This window comes from Physeter macrocephalus, chromosome 1 (genome assembly GCF_002837175.3).
Source record: "Physeter macrocephalus isolate SW-GA chromosome 1, ASM283717v5, whole genome shotgun sequence".
Classification (NCBI taxonomy): domain Eukaryota; kingdom Metazoa; phylum Chordata; class Mammalia; order Artiodactyla; family Physeteridae; genus Physeter; species Physeter macrocephalus.
This window is the reverse complement of record NC_041214.2, coordinates 87,156,880-87,181,792: the sequence shown is the minus strand read 5'-3', so window position 1 is coordinate 87,181,792 and position 24,913 is coordinate 87,156,880. Positions and strand designations below refer to the sequence as shown.

Sequence of the window (24,913 nt, the reverse complement as noted above, 5' to 3'; positions counted from 1 at the left end):
TGTCTACTCCCGACAGCATGGATTCCAGCTGCTATCAAGAGCTGAGTGACATTTCCTCCTCTGGACTTTGTTAACCCTGCTGCCATCTGGCAGCAGCTCTCGGGCCCCACTCCATACCTCTCCTGTGCCTCTAGCCAGCATCAAGCCAATGCCCCTGCAGTTCCCGGGGGAAGCCCCTCACACTAGGCCAGGGTACCGGCAGGAACTTAGTTTGGCAGCTTGGCAGATAAGAGACTTCTCACAGAGGAAACCGGGGGTTAAGCTTACAGCCCACAGCTTCAGGCTCAGCATTCAGGCCCCAGGAGAGAAACCCCACCCTCCTACCTTCTCCTGACAGACCTCCCAGGAGTCCTCATCTGCCTCTGAGCAGCCTGCATGTCCTGCTGTCAGTTTGCCTCCAGCTGTTCAAAGGAAACTTTTCCCACCCCCCCCTCAGCCCACAGCCCGCAGACTATGGCAGTCCGTTCCCTTCTGGATCCACCTGTCCCGGGGCCCAGGCTGCACTGCCCGGGCCACACTGCCTCCCTGGCTCCAGGGTTTCTGTCTTTGTCCATGTCTGTCTTGCTGCTCAGGGACAAGCATTCGGTCCTACTGTGTTGGTGCCTGTGTAACTGGTTTATTGATAAACCCCCTTCTTTCACTATCCCTTTAAACTTCGTCTGTAAGCTATTTTACCACCCCTGGATGAAATTTCAGGCAAGTCTCGTAGCTTTTCCACTCATTCTCAGATAACAGAGAACCTCTTTGTTTTGGCAGGGAGTCCAGCTTAGTCTACTAATCAAATAACTCCTGTCCAGTCTGGCTTGAATACCGAAACTCTCGAACTCATATCCAGTTTAGATATCCAGTTTGGACCTAGAGACTGTCATACAGAGTGAAGTAAGTCAGAAAGAGAAAAACAAATATTGTATTTTAACGCATATATGTGGAACCTAGAAAAATAGTACAGATGAACCGGTTTGCAGGGCAGAAATAGAGACACAGATGTAGAGAACAAACATATGGACACCAAGGGGGGAAAGTGGCAGGGTGGGTGGTGGTGGTGGGATGAATTGGGAGATTGGGATTGTCATGTATACACTGATGTGTATAAAATGGATGACTAATAAGAACCTGCTGTATAAAAAAATAAATAAAATAAAATTCAAAAAAACCCAACAACTTGTATCCAGTTTAGAGTCTGCCCTGACCCAGGCCTGGCAGGGCTGTGCGAAGTGGGAGTGGGATGCCAGGTAGCAGGGCTGGAGATTGTGGCCTTCTCACTATTTTCTAGTTCGTCCTCCTCTCCTATTCCTTAATCTCTGACCCTTCCAGGGATGGATGCAGGGGCTGGCTAATGAAAGGGCAGGAGGTAGTCTTCTGAGGGTGGTGCCATTGTTGTCTGCTCTTGGAGCCCTGGGACAGCAGATGCTCAAGAGCTGGTCCTCCCTTCTTGGGACACTTTTGTGGTTTCCACAGAGATCCTTCCACTGGACCATTCCCTCCTCTACCTGGGCATCTCCTCCCTCAGCCTGGGCTTCAGTGGGACACCCTTCTGGCTGAGTCACACGCACCCTCCTAGAAGTCTCACTGCACAGGTGCCCTTAAGATGACTCCAGGCAGCTCTCCCATTGTCCATATCAGGTCCAGGCGGCAGTGTCCTGCCTGGGTAGAAGGACAGCCCTCTCTCTAGGGGATTTCTTTGCTCTGCTTCCAGATGAGCCACTCCACCCTCATTTGGGGGCTTTTAGACTTCTTTTGGTAAACACTAACACACCATTTTTTGACCTCCAAACTCCAAGGCACAAAATGTAAGTTCTCCAAGTAAGTTCTCTTGAAGCCCACCTCATTTTAGTTGAGACCAGAGGGAAAATAGCACAGCACCCTAACTACCCTTTCCAAACTTTCAACCTCTTCTACCTCAATTTATTACAACATCGAGGCAGGTCATGGGCTAATCCCGGCAGAAAGGTTTCACAGCCTCTCAGCATTTATTGTTAGACGGTCTAGCACCTCAAGGCAGAATGTGAGGACACTCAGCACATATTATATGTGAGCGTCTATCACACGTATTAGAAACATGATGACAAGAGGAACAAGTCTGGGGTGTTGTAATATTACAGGATGAGCCAAAGGAGGAGCCAGCAAAGGAGATGGAGAAAAACCAAGAGCGCACAGCATGGTGTGGCACCAGGAATGCCAGCCACATCCAGAGCCACCTCTGCACAGAGCAGCCAGGTGTGAGGCTCAGTCCACGCTGAACCCCCCTGGTATGCCAGTCTTCCCAAACGACATGGTGTTCCAGCTATGGGGGAGCAGACAAGCCTGTAGCTCCTGATGCCTTCCCCACAGAGGGCTGCACTAGAGAAGAGCTCCCTGGACGCCATCTTCAAGTCCAGAGGCTGGAGGGGCTGATGCCCACAGACACCTCTCTTTCCCACAGACAGCACGTGGACATTAGGGAAACACATATCTTGTTTTAATTCAGTCTTCAGATCGTGGTTCCTCAAATGCCCCTTGGTGTAGAGCCTGCGTGGCCTGAGTCTCCGAGGGAATGCTGATGTCTACTCCCGACAGCATGGATTCCAGCTGCTATCAAGAGCTGAGTGACATTTCCTCCTCTGGACTTTGTTAACCCTGCTGCCATCTGGCAGCAGCTCTCGGGCCCCACTCCATACCTCTCCTGTGCCTCTAGCCAGCATCAAGCCAATGCCCCTGCAGTTCCCGGGGGAAGCCCCTCACACTAGGCCAGGGTACCGGCAGGAACTTAGTTTGGCAGCTTGGCAGATAAGAGACTTCTCACAGAGGAAACCGGGGGTTAAGCTTACAGCCCACAGCTTCAGGCTCAGCATTCAGGCCCCAGGAGAGAAACCCCACCCTCCTACCTTCTCCTGACAGACCTCCCAGGAGTCCTCATCTGCCTCTGAGCAGCCTGCATGTCCTGCTGTCAGTTTGCCTCCAGCTGTTCAAAGGAAACTTTTCCCACCCCCCCCTCAGCCCACAGCCCGCAGACTATGGCAGTCCGTTCCCTTCTGGATCCACCTGTCCCGGGGCCCAGGCTGCACTGCCCGGGCCACACTGCCTCCCTGGCTCCAGGGTTTCTGTCTTTGTCCATGTCTGTCTTGCTGCTCAGGGACAAGCATTCGGTCCTACTGTGTTGGTGCCTGTGTAACTGGTTTATTGATAAACCCCCTTCTTTCACTATCCCTTTAAACTTCGTCTGTAAGCTATTTTACCATCCCTGGATGAAATTTCAGGCAAGTCTCGTAGCTTTTCCACTCATTCTCAGATAACAGAGAACCTCTTTGTTTTGGCAGGGAGTCCAGCTTAGTCTACTAATCAAATAACTCCTGTCCAGTCTGGCTTGAATACCCAAACTCTCGAACTCATATCCAGTTTAGATATCCAGTTTGGACCTAGAGACTGTCATACAGAGTGAAGTAAGTCAGAAAGAGAAAAACAAATATTGTATTTTAACGCATATATGTGGAACCTAGAAAAATAGTACAGATGAACCGGTTTGCAGGGCAGAAATAGAGACACAGATGTAGAGAACAAACATATGGACACCAAGGGGGGAAAGTGGCAGGGTGGGTGGTGGTGGTGGGATGAATTGGGAGATTGGGATTGACATGTATACACTGATGTGTATAAAATGGATGACTAATAAGAACCTGCTGTATAAAAAAATAAATAAAATAAAATTCAAAAAAACCCAACAACTTGTATCCAGTTTAGAGTCTGCCCTGACCCAGGCCTGGCAGGGCTGTGCGAAGTGGGAGTGGGATGCCAGGTAGCAGGGCTGGAGATTGTGGCCTTCTCACTATTTTCTAGTTCGTCCTCCTCTCCTATTCCTTAATCTCTGACCCTTCCAGGGATGGATGCAGGGGCTGGCTAATGAAAGGGCAGGAGGTAGTCTTCTGAGGGTGGTGCCATTGTTGTCTGCTCTTGGAGCCCTGGGACAGCAGATGCTCAAGAGCTGGTCCTCCCTTCTTGGGACACTTTTGTGGTTTCCACAGAGATCCTTCCACTGGACCATTCCCTCCTCTACCTGGGCATCTCCTCCCTCAGCCTGGGCTTCAGTGGGACACCCTTCTGGCTGAGTCACACGCACCCTCCTAGAAGTCTCACTGCACAGGTGCCCTTAAGATGACTCCAGGCAGCTCTCCCATTGTCCATATCAGGTCCAGGCGGCAGTGTCCTGCCTGGGTAGAAGGACAGCCCTCTCTCTAGGGGATTTCTTTGCTCTGCTTCCAGATGAGCCACTCCACCCTCATTTGGGGGCTTTTAGACTTCTTTTGGTAAACACTAACACACCATTTTTTGACCTCCAAACTCCAAGGCACAAAATGTAAGTTCTCCAAGTAAGTTCTCTTGAAGCCCACCTCATTTTAGTTGAGACCAGAGGGAAAATAGCACAGCACCCTAACTACCCTTTCCAAACTTTCAACCTCTTCTACCTCAATTTATTACAACATCGAGGCAGGTCATGGGCTAATCCCGGCAGAAAGGTTTCACAGCCTCTCAGCATTTATTGTTAGACGGTCTAGCACCTCAAGGCAGAATGTGAGGACACTCAGCACATATTATATGTGAGCGTCTATCACACGTATTAGAAACATGATGACAAGAGGAACAAGTCTGGGGTGTTGTAATATTACAGGATGAGCCAAAGGAGGAGCCAGCAAAGGAGATGGAGAAAAACCAAGAGCGCAGGGTGTCCACAAAGTGAAGAAACAAAGTGTTACAAGCGAGAGTGGTTTTTTGGTCAAAGCTGCTGACAGGTTGCGTATGAAAATGGTCTGAGAAGTAGCCAATGGATCTGACAAAATAGGGGCTGCCGGCCTCCTTGATAAAAGCCGTATCAGAGGCATTCAGAGCCCCTCCTGGTCTGGTCCTGCCTCCCTTTCTCAGCTTCCTCTTCCTCCACAAAGGGCACTAGGCTTCAGCTACCTCAAAGTACCAGTGATGTCTGGATATGCCACCTCCGCCCATCACGGGGAACTCCTGTTCGTCCTTCCAGATGGTGATGAAATGCCATCTTGGCCCACCAAGCCTTCCCTGTGCTCCCAGAGAGGCAATCTTTTCCTCCTCCGATACAAATCTTCCCACTACCACCCCCCATGCTCATTCACACTATGCCCCTCTCACTTATTGGGCTTCAGCCACAGAGGCCTCCTGCTGTTCCTCTAGCCCCCCAGGCACACGGTCTCCTTGGGGGTTTTGTCTTGGCCGTCCCCTTTTCCCACATGCATCTGCATGACTCGCTCCCTCACTTATCAGTGAAGTCCTTCTTAAAACCAGGCACCCCTTCCACCACATTCACCCTCCATCTTCTCTTCCTGCTTTATTTTCCTCCGTAGCTTTTATCATCCCACAGAGAAGCAATTTACTTATTTACCGTATTCCCTGTCTATCTCCTCCCCCCACGTAAACTCTACAGGGCAAGAATCTGTCACTGAATTGGTACATGCTGTAGCTCCAACAGAGAATGTTGTTGGATCATAGCAGGTGCTCAATAAACATCTTCTGGTGAATAAACAAATAAACAGAGTGGTAGGAGCAACAGCCCCATCTAACTAGGGTCGGGGAAAAAATGGAAAGTAAATGAAAATATCTAGTACAAGAAACCCTCTCGGGGTGCTTTTCTATAAAGGGAAGCAGAGAAATGGGGTGGTAGCACACACAGGAAGTGGAGTTGTGTCGTGGTGTGTGTGTGTGTGCACACAAATGTACATGTGCCAAAATGATCTGGTAGAGAGTGAGGGGTTAATGATGTGGGAGGGTGGAGACACCTATCTGGTGAAGCCAAGTCCTTGAGTTGGCCTGAGGCACTGAGATCTGAAGCACAAGAGGAGGGGTAACTAAATAAGAGCAGGCAGAGTGTTTGGCAGATGTAGCTAGAATCTATCATGTGGCTTAACATCTCAGAACCAGCTTGGAAGACTAATCTCCCATTTTCAACTCCTGCAGCACTTTATCCATAGTCCCTAATGGCTCTGACCATTTTCTGGTTTGCATAACTAATTCAGACCTCTAGTGACTTCTGCCCCCTCTAGCTCTTAACCAGAACAGATGGACCATGACACCATAATAGTCAAGAGGTAGACACCACCAGACATAACCTGGCAGTGATCTTGCCTGGTATTCTCCTCAAAGTACATGTCACTAACTCATAAAATCACCGCTGCAGGAGTGGAAGGACCTAAGATCACCCAGTCGGACCCTCTCATTATAAGTAAGAGCAGACTGGGGCTCGGGGAGGGGAAGCGCTTGCCCAGTTCCCAGGTTAGTGGCTGATCTAGGACTAGCACTCAAAGCCCTGATTCCCTCTCGAAAGCTCCTCTGCAACATTAAGTCCAGGTGTACTCCCACCTTGTCCCTGGACAGGCCAGCACAATGGCACAGGTGCTGAATATATGAATGAGGAATTTTAAAGGCACAAAGTGTTTTGAGGCATCACGACTCCTGCCAGGACCTGTTAAGGCAGGTCCACATTATACAGAGAACCCAACCTTAAGCAAGGCCACACCCATTTCCCCCCAAATCCCTTCACCATTAGAGGGAGTAGGCACTGGTATAGCTTTTGAGGGGAGCACTTTGGCAGATCTGAATAAATTCTAAAATCTGCACACCTTTCCACCTAGCACTTTCACATCTAGAAATTTTTCCCAAGAATTACTAATGAAAGATAGGTGCAAGACTATTCACTGTGGCTTTGTTTATAATAACAAAAGTAAGAAATACAGTGCTCAGATGAATTGCAGTTACTTTGGGGCAAGAGACTGAAATGAAAAGACTTCACTTTTTTACACCACATACTTCTGTATTGTTTAAATCTATTAGGAATATGTACTACTTTCATAATGCAAAAGAAGTAAAAATTAAAAGGACAAATAAACTCTTCTCTGATCTAGAAATATGTTCAGACCATGACGTTGCAAATTACTTTAGTATTTGTACTTGTTTATATTATTGAATTTTTTACATTGAACAGATACTGTTTTATAGATATTAAACCTAGTAAAAAAAAAAATTCCTTCCCAGGGTTCCTACTATCTTCAAAATAAAGAAAAATGTCTCATCTACTGAGCAGAGACAGCAAGTTGTCCTGAATACCCATTCTTCCCTTCTTCTATAGCAGTAAAACCCCTGACTTAAAGCAGGGTACATATTGTTTCAGAATACCAATTACATTTCCCAGCATCCCTAGCAGTCAGGTAGGCCATGTGACTAAGCTCTGGCCAATAAAGTGACAGCACGGGTGCTATATGTGCAACTTCTGGATCATGCCTTTAAAGAACAGTAAAAGAAGCACTCACAGTAAGAGAAATACAAATTAAAACTATACTGAGATACATTTCTCACCTAACAGATTGGCAAAAATCAAAAGTTTGAAGCACACTCTGTTGGTGAAAGTATGCAGAAACAGGTATTCTCATACATTACTTGTAGGAATATAACATTACACAACCCCTATGATAGGAAATTGGGGGATATTTAAAATGATGACTTATTTCATTAACCCTTTGACCTAAGAGTAATCTCATTCCTAGGAATTTACCCTAAAGATAAACCTCCAAAAAATATGTGAAAAATACATACTCACAAGGTTATTCATTGTGGCATTATTTGTAATTGCAAAATATTGGAAAACAACCTAAATGCTCATGCATATATAGGAAACCAGTGCAGTAAACTATGGTCCACCCACACAATGGAGTACTATGATTCTGTTTAAAAAAAGTGAGGAAGATCTCTGTGAATTCACATGGAGTGGTTTCCAAGGTATATTGGTAAGTTTCTTAAGTACAAAAGAGTATACACAGTATGCAAACATTTGTGTAAGAAGGGGGAAATGAAAGAATGGAGTGGAGTAGAAAAAAATAGGAGATGGGAGAGTAACACTACTTTGAGTTTACCTTTTTATATAATTTCGACTTTAGATACTTGTTAATGTTTTATATCTTCTAAAATTAAATAAATCAAGAAGAATAGGGGGAACAAAATACAAACAAATGAATCAAACTTTTTCAAATTAATAATAATAATAATTAATCCAAGTAACTTTAAACACAGTGCTTTGTATACCTTTGGTCAACAGATAAAAAACACTTTAAAGAAATCTTAAGCTCTACTGTGGTGGCCACAGTAGACTTCCTTTCAGGACAACCTGCTGTGGGAGCAGCTGACAGAAGGTCTCCAGCTGTCGCAACTTCAGATCCACTGCGGCATGAATGCCATGGCCACAACCATATGTACCTGAGTTACACTCAGCCAATGGCCAAGCATGACAAAACTACAGGGCCATTCCTGCCCAAGGCAGGTCTCCTCTAACAAATAACCTTTGCTGGGGAAGTCCCCATCGTCCCAGCCAAGACTCTCAGACTGAACTGCAATCTGACCTGTGCCTACCTAGTCCTCTTTTCACAGACCTGCATTGCAGTCTAAAGGATTGCCCTGACTTTTCCTGCTCTCTGCCCTTTAGCCATTACAGGCATTCCCTAAATCAAGCTCTTGTACATCGAATCCTATTTCGGCACCTGCTTCTTGCAGGATCTGGCCTGACACAACAACTTAGTAGCTTTGCTGTTTGTAATGGTATGAATGTAGCAATTCTGAAGCATTTGTGTATATATTATAGGATTAACTAAATTCGTAAATATATCGATATAGTTGGGAATCAGCATGCTAACTGCAGGAAAAGAAGAAACAAATATGGAATGAGGGAAGCAGGAAGAATGCTGTTGTGTTGAATTGGAATAGGTCAGTATAACCTCATGAACTGTGTGTGTGTGTTTGTGTGATATTTATAGGAAATGTAAACAGGAGATAGATATAAATAGATATAGTGTGGGTATATGTATATATGTGGGTATGATTATACATACGTCTTCTAGCTTCGTCTGCTGAGGAGATCAAGGAGCAGCAATGCCCCATTAGCAATGAGAACATCTAATGCCCAGATGTTGGTGTCTAAATTCCATTAAAAGGAACCAGGTAAAAACACATGTCTACACAGAGACATGTATGTGAATGTTCATAGCGGCATTAGTCACAATGGCCAAAAATTCAAACATTTTTATCCAAATATCTATCAACTAGTGAATTTTTTAATGTAGCATATCCATACAATAAAATACCAACCAGTAGTAAAAAGGAATGAACTACTGATACATTCTACAATATGGATGAATCTCAAACACATTATGCTAAGTAAAATAAACCTGGCACATAAGACTACTCATTGTATTATTCCATTTATTTGAATAGTCCAGAAAGGCAAATCTAAAGAGGCAGAAATCAGTGGCTACCTAGAACTAGAGGTAGGTGTGGGTAGGTGTGCAAATGATCAAGAGGGAAATTTTTGAAAGTTGGAAATGTTCTAAAAATGGATTGTGGTAAATGTTGCAGAACTTGCTAAATTAGGGGAATTGTCTCCTAATTACTTTTGCAGCTTCATGTCCCAATGCTTCCTTTCATGCATCCTAAATTCCACTTTATGAGTCCCAGTGGAGCCTCATACTTCCAAGCCTATGGTTAGGTTAGTCCTTCTGTCTGACAGGTCATTCCTCCCAGTCTCCACCTATGACAGCATTATTCATTCTCCATGGCCCAGAACAAATGTCACCCCTTTTGTCATGCCAGAGTCAATCCCTTCCTTCTGTGCATTCTCATTAAACATTCTTTGCACACCCCTGAGAACACTCTCCACTCTAATTCTTCCAGCTGTGTCTGTGCATGGCTGTCCCATAACCACTGGACAATGCTCCTTGGGGACAGGGATCAGGTCTTACTCTTCTTCAGCACCTAGCAAAGTGTCAGGAACATCATTAGCATTTGGCAAATGAACGAACGAATGAATGAATGAATGAAGCTATGAAGAACAAGAGACACTGAAGTGAATGGAAAAGATATCAGCTGTTGTAAGCAACAGATGAGCCAGCTGTTGGGAAGGCAATTAAAAAACAACTACAAACACTGGCCCAGGTTCTGGGCAGTACTGATATTAAATACTCAGCTTGAAGTAAGATTCTGGGAAGATGGCAGACTAGGAACAACCAGGAATCTGTCTCCCCACCTAGACAATAAGTGCACTGGCAGAATCTGTCTAATGTAACTATTTTGGAATTCTAGAATCTGTTGAAGACTTGCAACTTCCAGGAGACTGTATGGATAGTAAATTGTGGTTGATTTTGGCCAATCTAACCACTTCTATTCAACATATTACTGGAAGTTGTAGCCAGAGCAATTAGGCAAGAAAAAGAAATGAAAGATATCCAAACTGGAAAGGAAGAAGTAAAACTATCTGCTTGCAGATGATATGATCTTACATGTAGAAAACCCTAAAGATTCCACAAAAGTAAAACCCTGTTAGAAATAACAAGTGAATTCAGCACAGTAGCAGGATAAAAGTCAACACACAAAAACCAGGCACATTTCTACACACAAACAATGAACAATCTGAAAAGGAAATGACAAAAACAATTCCATTGACAATAGCATCAAAAAAGAATAAAATACTTAGGAAGTAGCTTAACCAAGAAGGTGAAAGACTTGCACAATGAAAACCACAAAACATTTCTGAAAGAAATTAAAGGTGAAAGAAATAAATGGAAACACATCCTGTGTTCATGGATCGGATGACTTAATACTGTTAAAATGTCAATACTACCCAAAGCAATCCACAGATTTAATCCAATACCTGTTAAAATCTTAATGATGTCTTTTTAGAGAAAGAGAAACCTATCCTAAAATTCATATCTCAAGGGACTCCAGATACCCAAAACAAACTTGAAAAAGAAGAACAAAACTGGAGGACTCAGACTTATTGATTTCAAAACTTACTACAAAGCTACAGTAATCAAAATAGTCTAGTACTGGCATAAAGACAGACCAATGGAATAGAATTGAGAGCCCAGAAATAAACCCTCATATATATGGTCAAATGATTTTTGACAAGTGTACCTTGACCACTCACTGGGGAAAGGACAGTCTTTTCAACAAGTGGTGCTGGGAAAACTGGATATCCACATGTAAAAGAATGAAGTTGGACCCTTACCTAATACCACACACAAAAATTAACTCAAAATGGATCAAGAACCTATGTGTAAGACCAAAACAATAAAACTCTTAGAAGAAACATAGGGCAAAAGCTTCATGACATTGGATTTGGCAATGATTTCTTGGATATGACACCAAGGGCGCAAGTAACAAAATCAAAAATAGGCAAATTAGACTTCATAAAAATTTTTTAATTTTGTATATCACAGACACTATCCCCAGAGTAAAAAGGCAACCCAGAGTGGGAGAAAATATTTGCAAATCACATATCTGATAAGGATTTAATATCCAGAATATATAGAGAACTCCTAAAACTCAACAAACAACAACAAAAACATACCATTAAAAAATGGGCAAAGGACTTCAATAGACATTTCTCCAAGGAAGATCTATGAATGGTCAGTAAGAACATGAAAAGGTTCTCAACATCAAAAATTATGAGGGAAATGCAAATCAAAACTACAATGAGATATCACCTCACACCCATTATGATGACTATTATCAGAAAAAAACCCAGAAAACAACAAGTATTGGCAAGGATATAGAGAAATTGGAACCCTTGTGCACTGTTGGTAGGAATGTAAAATGGTACAATCACTGTGGAAAACAGTGTGGCAGTTCCTCAAACAATTTAAGATAAAATTATCATATGATCCAGTAATTCTACTTGTGGGTATATACCCCAAAGAATTGAAAGCAGGATCTTGAAGAGATATTTGTACACCCATGTTCATAACAGCATTATTCACAATAGCCAAAATGTAGAAGAAATCCAAATGTCCATTGACAGATGAATGGATAAGCAATATACGGCATAAACACACAGTGGAATATTACTCAGCCTTAAAAAGGAAGGAAATTCTGTAATATGCTACAGCATGGATGAACCTTGAGGACATTATGCCAGATGAAATAATCCAGTCACAAAAAGACAAACACTGCACGAGTCTACTTATATTAGGTACTTAGAGTAGTCAAATTCATAAAGACAGAAATTGTAATGGTGGTTGCCAGGGACTGGAGGGGAGGGGAGAATGGGCAGTTATTGTTTATATTAGGTATAGACTTTCAGTTTTGCAAGATGAAAAGTGTTATGGGGATGGATGGAGGTGATGGTTGTACAACAATGTGAATATATTTAATACCACTGAACTGTACACTTAAAAGTGGTTAAGATGGTAAATTTTATTTTATGTGTATTTGATTGCAATTTTAAAACCCTACCAAACAATAACTATGTATAAAGGGACAATGATTATGACGATGACCCATCTCTTACCTTCATCAAGTAGCCAGCAAATACAAGGAAGCTTTTTGAATGCAGATGCTTGGCCAAGGAGAACCCAAATCCAGAGTCACAGCCTGTGACCAAGACAGCTTTGCTGCCAACCTGTTTTAAAAGGTCAGACCCCACATTAGGAACCCAGGATCCTGAGGGCTGAATGACCAGGCCTCCTCTGGGCAGTAAAAATTAGGGCTTCCTGAGTGGGCGAGGCCTGGCCCTCCCCACTTGTCTCTTGCTGTTTGGAGAAGCACCCTGGTATAGTAGAAATGCTTGGACTCCGAATCAAGAGACCAGGTTCTAACCCAGACTCTACCACCAACTAGCAATATTGCTTGGGGAAGCTACCTCCTCTTTCTGGACCTCAGTTTCCTCATCTACAATCACCATCATCACCATCACCATCATCACTGTCATCTTCATTGTCAAGTATTGAGTACCTACCATGGGCAAGGCACTGTGCATGCATTATTTTAATTCTCACAATAACTCCATATAATAAGTATGATTATTATATCACGTTACAAGTGAGGAAATAGACATTTTAAAATGCCCAACATAATTAGCGATAGAGCTGGAACTGAAAGAAGGACTGAGAGATTTCAGAGTCTAAACTCTTAACCCCTAACTTCATTTGATGGGGCAGGGGTTGTTTAGCGAGTGAGAGAGTGGCTCTGAGTGCCCTGGAAGCACTGAAGCCCTTACTCTGAGGATGGGTCAGGGCCTGGGAGCCCAGGGAGGAGGGCTCTGACCACCTGGCTGGCTCCCAGGTAGCCGGGCTGCCACTCACTGGGTTCACCGAAGCAGCGTAAGTCCGACGGTCGACAGGGACAAAGGAGGCAGAGTGAAACAGCAGCGAGCCTCTGCAAGAGGAAAGAAAGCCATGAGAAGAGGCTGTGGTCACACCAGACCTTGTTCTGGGGTGGAAGCAACTCAACAGGCCCTCAGGCACCAGTACCCACCCTACTCACTACTCCCACCCCAAACCTCTGAGGACAACCTGCTGGTACCACTGAGGAGGAGGGCCTGTTTCCTCCAGGTTACTAGTCTGGGATAAAGTGGGCCAGCAGTTGCAGTGGACATTTTTGCCACTGTGTAGGAAGAGCCTTCCAGTGATGGACCTCTGTTAACAAAGCCCTCTGCAAATGCAACGTCTTAACCCTTAGGTTTTACATGGCTTCCTGATAGTTTTTTTATTTTGAAATAATTCTAGATTCACATGAAGTTAAGAATACAGAGAGATGCCCTGTACCTTTTACCCAATTTCCCCTAATGGTAACATATTGCAAAACTCTAGTACAATATCACAACCAGGATACTGACATATTCATTGAAAATACAGAACAGTTCCATCACCACAAGGATCCTTTGTGTTATCCTTTTATAGCCACACCCACTCCCACATCCTCTTTAACCACTAATCTGTTCTCCACCTCTATAATTCTGTCATTTCAAGAATGGAGTCATAGAATATTAACCTTTTGGGATTGGCCTTTTTCATGCAACATAATTCCCTCGAGATTCATCTGACTGTCTATTGTTGCATGTATCAATAATTTGTTCCTTTTTATTGCTAAATTGTATTCTATGGTATCCTGTACCACAGTTCGTTTAACCATTCAACTATTGAAGGTCATCTGGGTTGCTTCCAATTTAGAGCTATTACAAATAAAGCTGCCAGGAACATTCCTGCATAGGTTTTGTGTGAACCTGTTTTTCTCTTGGATAAATGCCCAGAAGAGCAATTGCTGGGTCATACGGTAGTTGCATGTTTAGTTTAAGAAACTTTTAAACTGTTTTCCAGAGTGGCTGTAACATTCTACATTCCCAGCAGTAATGTATGAATGATCCAGTTTCCCCATATCCTTGCCAGCATTTGGTGGTATCACTGTTTTTTATTTTAACCATGCTGGTAACTGTGTAAAGATATCCATTGTGGTCTTAATTTGCATTTCTCTAATGGCTAATGATGTTGAAAATCTTTTCATGTGCTTATTTGCCATCAGTATATCCCGTTTGATTAAAATGTCTCTTTATGTCTTTTGTGCATATTCTATTGTAATTGGAGTGTTTGTTCTTTCACTATTGAATTGTGAGAATTCTTTATATGTTCTAGATGCTAGTCCTTTGTTGCATATGTGGTAGGCAAAAATTTTCTCCTAGTCTATAAATTGTCTTTTCATCCTCTTAACAGGATCTTTACGTAGAGGAACAGTGTTTCATTTTGATGAAGTCTGATTATTCAATTTTTCCTTTTATGGATCAATCATATTTTGGTGTCAGTTCAGAACTCTTTGCCTATGCCCCAACCCAAAGATTTTCTCCTGTTTTTTCCTAAAAGATTTATAGTCTTGGGTTTTATTTTTCTGTTTTTTCATTTTTTGGCCATACTGCGAGGTATGTGGGATCTTAGTTCCCCAACCGAGGACTGAACCCGTGTCCCTTGCATTGGAAGGTCGGAGTCGTAACCACTGGACCGCCAGGGAAGTCCCTAGTCTTGTGTTGTATAATATAAGTCCATGATCCATTGTGAGTTAACTTTTGTATAAAATGTGAGATAAGTCAAAGTTGGTTGTTTTTGGTTTTGCCTATGAATATACGTGCTCCAGCACCATTTTTTGAAAATGTTATGTTTCCTCCATTGAATTGCTTTTGCACCTTTGTCAAATATTGGTTGGGCATATCCATGTGGTTTTACTTCTGGATTCTCTGTTTCATTGAGCTATGCGCTCCCACCTTATTTTTCTTTTTCAAAATTGTTTTTGCTATTCTATTTCCTTTGCCTTTTCATATAAATTTTAGAACAATCTTGTCTTTTTCTATAAAAATCTGACTGGGATTTTGATAGAAATTGTGCTAAACTTGTATATCAATTTAGGGAAAGTCAACATCTTTACTTTTTTGAGTCTTTCAATCCCTGAACATAGTGTGGGTCTCCATTTATTTAGATCTTTGATTTCTTTCATCAGTATTGTATCATTTTCAATGTACAAATCCTGTATAATTTGTTGTATTTATACCTAAGTAACTCATTCTTTTGAGCAATTGTAAATGGTATTATTTTAGATTTTGATATCTACAAGTTCATTGCTAGGATATAGAAATACATTGACTTGTGCGTGTTATCTTGTATCCTGTGTCCTGCTGAACTCACTTATTAGTTCTAGGAGTGCTCTGTGGATTCCTTGGGATTTTCTATGTAGTCAATCATGTAATCTGCAAATAGGGACAGTTTTATTTCTTCTTTTACAACCTGTATGACTTTTATTTCCTTTTCTTGCTTTATTGCACTTCCTTATTGCGCTATGGCGAGTCAGTGGTGAGAGTGGACATTCTTGCCTTGCTCCCATCTTAGGGAGAAGGCATTCAGTCTTTCACCAGGAAATATAATGTTAGCTGCATGGTTTTCATAGATGCTCTTTATCAAGTTTAGGAAGTTTCCATCTATGCCTATTTTTCTGAGAGTGTTTATCACAAATGAGTGTTAAATTTTGCTTTTTCTGCAATAATAGATTCATGTGATTTTTCTTCTTTGGCTTTCAGTTTGGTGGATTACATTAACTGATTTTTAGCAACAAGTCATCTTTGCAGCCCTGGAACAAATTCACTTTTTCATGGCTTACAATTCTTTTCATATATTGCCGAATTCTACTGACTCATATTTTAAGAATTTTGGCACCTATATTCATGAGGGGTATTGGTCTGCAGTCCTCTATTTTGTACGGTCTTTGTCTGGTCTTGGAATCAGCTAATACTAGCTTCATAAAGTAAATTGGAAGGAGTTACTGCTGGGTACGGATGGGAGTTCTGGCTTCCCACTGGGTCTTCACCAATACCTCCCTGGCTGTGAGGGGTCGGAGTACCTCATTAATGCTCTCCACTGTATGGGGGTGTGTGGTCTCATTACTGCTGAGAGGTGGAGGAAGTCGTAGCTCTCCATCTCTACTAGGTGTCCTCTGACACTCCTCCACCCCCCACCCCCACTCCAAGCAGGCAGGGTTCCTTATTACTGCTGGGTGAGAACATAAGTCCTGGCCCCTACTTGGCTTTCTCTGACACTACCCCTGGTGGGGGCATTGGTCACAAGTAAGCAGAGTGGTATGGTCACTACACCCAAAACTAGTTAAATGACTTTATCTAAAATTAATCACTTGGGCTTCCCTGGTGGCGCAGTGGTTGAGAGTCCGCCTGCCGATGCAGGGGACGTGGGTTCATGCCCCGGTCTGGCAGGATCCCACATGCCGAGGAGCGGCTGGGCTCGTGAGCCATGGCCGCTGGGCCTGTGCGTCCGGAGCCTGTGCTCTGCAACGGGAGACGCCACAGCAGTGAGAGGCCCGCGTACCGCAAAAAAAAAATAAAAAATTTAAAAAACAATAATAATAAAATAAAATAAAATAAATCACTGTTTTACCATAACCCCAGGATTTGCTGTACAAAAAGAACAAGGTGTCCCTGGCAGAACTGTCCTTGTCCCCTGCCATCCTTTTGCACTATTTGATATTTTTAAAAGTAACAGGGCTTCCCTGGTGGCGCAGTGGTTGAGAATCCGCCTGCCGATGCAGGGGACACGGGTTCGTGCCCCGGTCCGGGAAGATCCCACATGCCGCGGAGCGGCTAGGCTCGTTTTGCTCTAACCCACCTCCCCATACTCAAATATATCCACTCAAACTTGACTATCTCTGGGTGTATTATACCAGGTGCTACTAAATATGCTATCAATGGCATATTTCTACTTCTCCAGAGAGCACAAGGCTCCATCCCTCCACACCCAATCCCCAAGAGGCAGAACCCCGCTAAGGCGAGGGCCAAGAACACTGCTGGGGAGCTCCAGCTGACACAGGAGTGCCCTCCTGGACACCACTTGGTTTCTCAGCCTTTCCCTTTGGCCACTGCTGGGACTGCCTCATCCTGCTCTTATTTCTTCTCTCACTTTGCAGCTCCTGCAGGTGCCATGGGATCCCTGGCTTGGGGCTACTTCTCAGTTCAGAGGGGCCTTGGGGCTAGGAAGGCCTTAGCACCTCAATTCTTTAACTTTAGTTAACAAGCACCTGGGAAGCTTGTTAAAATTCAGGCTCCCAAGTCCCTGATTGACATTTTGATTCAGTAGGATGGGGTGGCCCCTGGAAATCTGCATGTTAAACCAACACCTGATTCCAGTACAGGCAGTACTGGGAAAGGCCTGGTTGACGTAGGTCCAGAGCAGCTGTTCTTACGTTCTCCTCCCTGTTTATTAGAATCACTTAGTAAAACGATCATGATTATGAGCTTACGTTATTAAAAAGAGATCTTACCATTTAGCAATAGATACCTAAACACCAACATGATGTCCAGGATTTGCTTTGAAACAATCCAGTAGAGGGTGGGGGTGGAAAGTGGGTGGGAACACAGATGAAACAAGATTGGTCATGAGCTGATAACTGTTGAAGCCCAGGTACACCAGGGATCAATTTACTACTTTCTACTTTTGTATGTGATTGAAATTCTTCCCAAAATAGTTGAAGAAGAACTAAGGAACCAAGGAAGCTTTTTAAACTATTCCCATGGTTGGCCTCCCCCCTAATGAAAGAAATCCGCGTCCCCAGGGGTGGGGCACGGGGACTTTTTTCCCCCTGCGCTCTAGGTGATTCTAACCTGCAACCAGAGTTTATAACTGCTGCCTTAGGAAAAGAGAAAAAGGACTTTTTCCCCATGGGGTTTCCTTTTCAAGCCTCTTGACTGCCAAGTCCTAATACCTCTGGGGACAAAATCAGCTCTAGGCCACAGCCCAGCCAAGGCAGACACTACTGTTTGCTGCTAATATCTATTCTTCTCATCTGTCTCACTACCAAAATGTTGTCTGGGGTACCAATGTGCCCAATTCTTTCCAGACTATCGCCTACCCAGCAATCACGTGACCTACCCCTGGCCCATAAGGTGCAAGCAGAAGTCTGCAATGACTGCTGGGAGAGTTTTGCTCTCCTGATGCAGGGGCAGCTCCTCCCTTCTTCCATGTTGCTTTGCTTCTTCCTGCCTGGACTGAAGCTGGAGGTGGAGGGGCATCATGGCATTCTGAGGTGAGGGCCACCATCAGGATGACAGAGCAGAAAGATACAGGAAGCCTGGGTCCACTGATACCTCTCCAGCCCTGGCCTTCTGGAAGTCTTTGCCCTTCTAATTGTGATGCAGTCCTGATACATTGGCTTATCAAGGTTAAGAATGCCCCTGAGTGGTTAAGTCTGAATCCCATAATATAAAATAGTGAGCATTGCCCTGGAGGGTCACCTCTCCCCAGGAGGGTCTTGTGGTGGCAGCAAACTGCTGGTCACCCAAACCACTTACTCTAATGGCTATGCCAGTCTCACAGGTGGTACAAGTTAAACTCAGGATAGTCAGTAAACTTGCTGAGGGGTGAATCCCAAAGAGGTGGCCTCCAGATTCAGAGGAGGAGAGCTTGCTGATTTCCACCCTAACCTAGAAGAGCAATCAGATGGGGTGGAGAGGTTGCAATCCGGCATTTTCCCACAGGCCTGTGGAAGAACCAGCTGGTTCCCAGAGCACTGGCATCCAGGAACTCACTGGGCCACATTCGAGACACCACCCTGTGCTGGCCAAGGCATTAACGCTGGCTTCTTTTCCCTCCTTCCAGTCTATGTCTCTATCCCTTTTGTTCCTTCCGTCACGAATCAGCAACAATAACCAGTTACCCAGCCTTCTGCTGAGAGGAGTCAGAAGTCAGCTTGACAGCCTGAATCTAACAAGATGGGTTTAGGAAGGACAAATGTTGATGACACAAGGGCAGTTGGGGAGGAATGAGGTCTCACACAGCAGCACCTGTGAAAATAAATTAGTCTGATCAACTACAAATCACAAGTGATGTGGCCGCCAAAAGAAGCTATGTGAGCCTAGGCTGGACAGGAATAGGGAGGCAAGGGCCACTCTCCATTCTGCCCAGGTCAGGCTGCCCTGGAGTATTACACGCCATGCCTGGGCAGGCAGAGCTGAGCACTGGGGCTGAGCCAGCTGGTGTGTGTAACCAGAATCCAGGAAGTAGTGTCCTGGGTGGAGCCAGAGCCTTCAGAAATCCAAAATCTGAGGGCTGTAAAGAGCCAGGAAGCAGAGCAGGTTGTCAGGGCAGGGACTGCATCCGGCCACTTCTGGGGAGGTTTCATCTGGACAGGTGCTGTGTACCGGGTGACTGCTGCTCTGAGCCATGTAGGGTAGGGGAGGGGGGTGTTCTGTTTGGGGCACCACATCTCAAGAAAGAGCACAGGCCAAATGGGCATCATTCAGGTGGGAAACCTGGATGCTGAGTGGGAAAACCATGGGAGATGAGCAATGAAAAAACATGCAGATACAATAAGAGAAGTCAGGGGTATTAGGGTGGCATAGTATCCCCAGGGATAAGAGATTAACTTGTTCAGTATGAATACAGAAGGCAGACCCAGGAACAAGGGGTGGCATTTACAGCGGAAAGATTTCTGCCCAGTATGAAGGACTTTACAATAGCACTGTCCAAAGACAGGAGGTCTGCTGTGAGAGGTACTGACTGCCCCATGGCTGGAGATATTCAAATAGAGGCAGTAAGGTCACTTGTTAAGGATGAGATCAAAGGATCACCCACAGGTGGGGACTGGAGCATGAGGCCCTTTCCAACTGAGATTCAAGCAAAATGATCAGGCCACCCAAAGACCTCCTGTCTGATCCAGGCACAGTGATCACCCACCATTCCTTCCACCTCACACGTCTGGGTCTCTCCCCCTGACCTCTGCCGACAACTTTTCCTGGAGGACAGCTAATGCACTCTGACTCAGCTCTGCCGCTGACCACCCTGTGCCCAATCCCTTAGCCTAACCAGGTGATTTCTACAATCCTTCCAGAAGACTCAGAGTCTCCTGGGATAGCCTTTCTTTCCCTTCAAATTAGCCAGAAGTTTGACTAACGCCTTACTTCCCTTTAATTTTTTAAAATAATAAAGCATTGAATAGTTCATGTGATTTACTGAATACTGTACTAAAGTGAAAAAAAAGAATGTTTGTATGGGTACAGAATGGCTGTATCACTCCCTTTAATTTGAAGATAAAATCTTTGTAAAAGTATTTAAACTTCCTTTGGGATTATTTTCTTCTCCATAAAAAATCTCCAGAAATCTCTGAAAGCCGTTTTTGAGACAGATTTTTACCATTTCTGTGAGTCATTCACTGAAAAAAATTACAGCAAATCTTCTTTCAAAAGCCCTTTAACAGAACCAAGCTCCATTCCCTCTTTGATGGGATATCGACTCTTCTTATATGGTGTCCTCCAGCAGTTGAAGCCTCACTTCCAACCAAGCTTTTGTATCCTGTGGAAATGCTTTTAAGCAAATGCTGCTAAAAACCTCAATGCATGTTCTTCTAGATATATTTATTGGCACAGAAAATAACCATCAATTTTCTAGCTGCTGGGTCTTTGAATTTAACCTGCCACTTGATTTCACTCCTCTCAAATATAAAAGAAAGGGCATTATTTTTTTCCTTGCTCTAGCTGCAAAAGAAGTAAATGAGGTAGCAGAGCACACTAAATTCCCTTGGAAAAGGCAATTTCCAGAAGCTCTCAAAGAAGAAGAGCTGCTTACTTTGTACTTAATGCTTTCTCTGAATCACCCAGTTCAGTGAAGTCTCGCGACATTTTAGTTAACTATAGTTTCATGTGTGAGATTTTAAAAGAGCCGTTAAGCAGGTGATTAAAGTAATGAGACCTGTGCCTCCTGATGTGATGCACTAAGAAGGGCACCACCTCACCTGTGTGGGATTCTTCCAAACACACAAACCTGAATCTAAACACGAGGACATCCCACAGCCCACACTGAGAGACATTCTTCCAAGGTGTTAAGGTCATGAACAACAAAGACTGAGGAACTGCCCGACAGGAAGAAAATAAGGAGACATGACAACTAAATGTACTGGGAACCCTGGTTTGTATCCTGGACCACAACAATGTCCATTCGTGGGCCATCTGGTGAAATTTGAATCAAGTCTGCAGATTAGTTAATAGTATTATATCAGTGGTAATTTCCTGGTTTGGATGACAGCACTATGGTTTTGTAAGATGTTAACACTTGGGGAAGTTAGGCGAAGGGGTTACGGGAAACTTTTGTACTATTTTTACAACTTTTGTATAAGTATAGAGTTACTTCAAAATAAAAAGTGAAAAAATATATCTGATGAAAGATATTCTTCTGTGCCTTGTGTGACATGGGAAGGTCTCTGTCTTCCGACAACACCTTTGAGTGTCCTTTGCTGGTGGACAGCGGGTATTGAGGGACACTTTTGAGAGTCAAGCCTTATTATGTGTGAAGAGCTCTGCTTTGCCCAGAAAGTGTAACCCTCAAGGTCACCTCCACCCTTCCTTTTCTTACCTTGCTCCATTTACTCTATCAGGGAAATTCAGGGTTTTCCTCGGGAGCTGTGACAGGGGTCTGGAGAAGCGGGCAGTCAGCATAGTGGCCACGAGAGGCAGAATGGTCAGGCTCCTCCGGGTGGGTTCTGAAACACAAAATGTGTCCTCAGCATTGTGTTGCTGCCTTCAGGAGTTTAGGCAGAAGGGGCCATTTTCCTTCCAGGTTGTGAAAGTTAAAGTGGGCTCTGTTTGACCCAGGTTCAGTCAAGGCACCAGGCAGTCCCCGCCTGCCACCCTCCTCTCAAGCTACAGCCTCATGTGATGAAAAGAGTCAGGAGGCTGGGACATCTAGAAACCTGGGTTCTGGTTCCAGCTGTGCCACCAACTCATGGGGTAACCCTGGGTGAGTCATCACCCTTCTGTAGCATGAGGAGGATGTAGCACCAGTGAACCTCAAACTAGGCTGTGCAGCAACCACTGGGGCGCCCAGGGTCCCGCCCCCTCAGGGATTCCAGCTCCATGAGTCCCATTCTCAGTGTTCCCCATATCCAGCAAAACATCCATCTCAATTTGCCCACATGCCTCCAGGCAGCTTTTTCAGCCCTGGGCCAGGTATCTTTTGATTCAGCTCTCCACATTTCTCTACCCCACCATGCACAGGGTCCAGCTCTGGGGCTGAATTCATCAGTAACTCATCATAGCATGGAGACTGAAGCTACAAAATGAGACACTCTAATCAACCTAAATTAAAACACACACACACACACACACACACACACACACACACACGGTCTCTCCCACCACCCTACCACTCCCTTTCCTCGTTAAATCAAACTTGTTGCAGCAAGGCCATGTGTCAGTAAGGCTACTCAGCATAGTAACTAGCTTTGCATTATGAGTTGTAGATGGGTGTGTGCATTAGTTGTCCTCCTGTTCTGGTTAATTCCCCTCTAGTGATCCCTCCTGGCCTAAGGGAAGGAAAGGGAGGTAGGGAGGGAGCTGAGCAAGGCAATCCCAGCCCTGGGAGCTGTTGCTCTTTTCCTGGGGAACCGTCCTAGTCTCTCTTTGCACACCTGCCTGTGGTTTGTTATACTGCCCTTAACAGTAACAAGGTTCTGCCTGAGAGGCAGCTCCTCCCCTGCCATTTTGCTGCCGCCCCTAATCTGATCACCAGTCACCTGCGCCAGTGGGTCTGTGATAAGTTCACTAACTAGCCACAACCACAGTATTTACTGCAGAAGGCAGGTGGTGGTGTTTCATCTGTTTAATCTTCAGGAGAGGAAAACAAATAGGGCTCTTTTGTTTTGCGTGATCCTTCCCGGACTGTGCAGTAGGCTCTTGCTTCTGCTCCGGCCTCTACTCGCCACACTCCAGTCTCAGCACTGCAGCCAGAAAGGTCTTTCCAACACCAGTCAGGTACGTTACTCCCTTGACTAAAAGCCTCCTCTCCATGCCTTTTTGGAGCTGGCCTCTGCCTCCCTTCCTGTCCGGTACCCCCTCCCCTGTGCTCACTGCTCTGTAGCCACGCTGACCTTCTGAACATACACGGAGCTCTTTCTCGCCTCAGGGCCGTGGACCTTGCCTTTCCTCTCTCTAGAGGGCTGAGTCCTTCAGACCCTTCTGACTTCAGAGAGGCTGCCCAACCCCCCATGCAACACACAGGAGTTGCTCTCCATAAGATTGCCCTTCAATCCAAGATTCTCTTGTTTCTTTACTTATCTCCCCCTTCTAGATCATAAGCTCAGTGAGGCCAGGCACCTTGTCCATCTTAGTCACCACTGAATCCCCCATGCCTGGAAGAACCTGACACGAAGGAGGCACTCAGTGAGTCCCTGCTGAGTGGGGGTGAGCTGTGTGCTCGAACCTCACCCCCATCCCCACACATAGACTGGCCCTTCATGGAAGGCACAGGCCCATGCTGTGGGTGCCCCGCACCCCTCCCAAGTACTGACCGGCGGGCTGAGCACACACATCTCTGCCTCCTCCCTCCAGGATGAGTCTGAGGTCACCACCACTGGGTGATTTAAAATCCAGTCGTCTTGGGCTTCCCTAGTGGCGCAGTGGTTGCGCGTCCGCCTGCCGATGCAGGGGAACCGGGTTCGTGCCCCGGTCTGGGAGGATCCCACATGCCGCGGAGCGGCTGGGCCCGTGAGCCATGGCCGCTGGGCCACAACAGAGGAAGGCCCGCATACCACAAAAAAAAAAAAAAAAAAAAAAAAAATCCAGTCGTCTATAATTCAAGTGCTTTCCATCCCTTCTGCTCAATGCCTGTAGCACAGGATGCCTCAGTGTTTGCCTCAATGTCTGTCCAAACAGAAAGCTGCTTTTAATTTTATTTTCCTTTGAGTCAGCAATATCTAAAAGCACTGGCGTCAAAATAGCTTAAATTGCATGAAAACTCAGCCCCTTTAATAATGCACTATTCACAATGTAGTCTCTCATACACAAAATGCTAGAATTTTAGATATCTTTTTCTTCTACTACTTTTTTACATTCCTTAAATATGTTGCTATTTTCACCCCAAACACAACGCTATAGGCAGTGGAATTCCTGTACTCATCAGGGCTGTTTGTCATCTTAATGTCTTGTGCTGGGCTTTAGTCTCTGTAAACATTAGTTTCTCAAACTTGAAATGCCACTCTGTTGCCTTTTGGTTTGGAAACAGAAATGGCTGTGGGAGGCGGGCGCTGCAAGGGGACAGGCAGAGCCCCTGTGAGGGCAGGGACCACCTCTTTAGCTTTGGATTCAATTAGCTGCTCCAGGGTGACCAAATTTATATGATACTATCGCAAAATCAAGATGTTCACGTATTATTCTGGAATCTGGGAGAAACTTTTCTAATTCTAAGAACAGTTAGGTCTGCTCTCAAGGGCACCTCCTTTCCATTGTCAATGCAAAACCCACGTGTAGCCCACGGAAAGCACCCCCTCTCCAAAAGAAAAAAAAACACCTGTGCGCATCCTTGTCTTGATGCTGGGCTCACTTGCTGAATTCTGACAGGATTCTGACAGTCAGAAGACACAGCTGGCTGCATTCCTGTGGGTCAGGGTCAAGGTCTCCCCTGCAAGTGGCAAACATTCCCAGTACTGACATCCTCAGAAGAGGCAGGACATCAGCAGCAAATAGGAATTCAGGAGGCAGGACTTAGGCAGGAAAGAGAACTCAAGTTTCTGGACATGAAGTCTGGAAGGGCCTTGGTACTACCAAGTGGGAGAGGGAGGTCCTGTTTCACTG

General features: G+C 44.8%; 2 protein-coding genes across 3 annotated transcripts in view; one reads left to right on the top strand and one right to left on the bottom strand.

The window, feature by feature from the left end:
• BDH1 (3-hydroxybutyrate dehydrogenase 1) overlaps positions 1-24,913 on the bottom strand; it is a 40,499-nt gene that overhangs the window by 11,065 nt on the left and 4,521 nt on the right. The window contains 7 exon segments of the mRNA XM_028492559.2: positions 1,864-1,899; positions 2,016-2,039; positions 4,251-4,274; positions 6,014-6,032; positions 12,306-12,433; positions 13,116-13,188; positions 21,699-21,825. Of these exon segments, the coding sequence (XP_028348360.1) occupies positions 1,864-1,899; positions 2,016-2,039; positions 4,251-4,274; positions 6,014-6,032; positions 12,306-12,433; positions 13,116-13,188; positions 21,699-21,825 (431 nt within the window).
• Positions 22,901-24,913, top strand: part of APOD (apolipoprotein D) — a 97,432-nt gene continuing 95,419 nt past the window's right edge. For both annotated transcript variants that reach the window (XM_028492538.2, XM_055084641.1), the window contains exon 1: positions 22,901-23,095. The gene's annotated coding sequence lies outside the window, so the exon portion shown is untranslated. The remainder of the gene's footprint in view (positions 23,096-24,913) is intronic.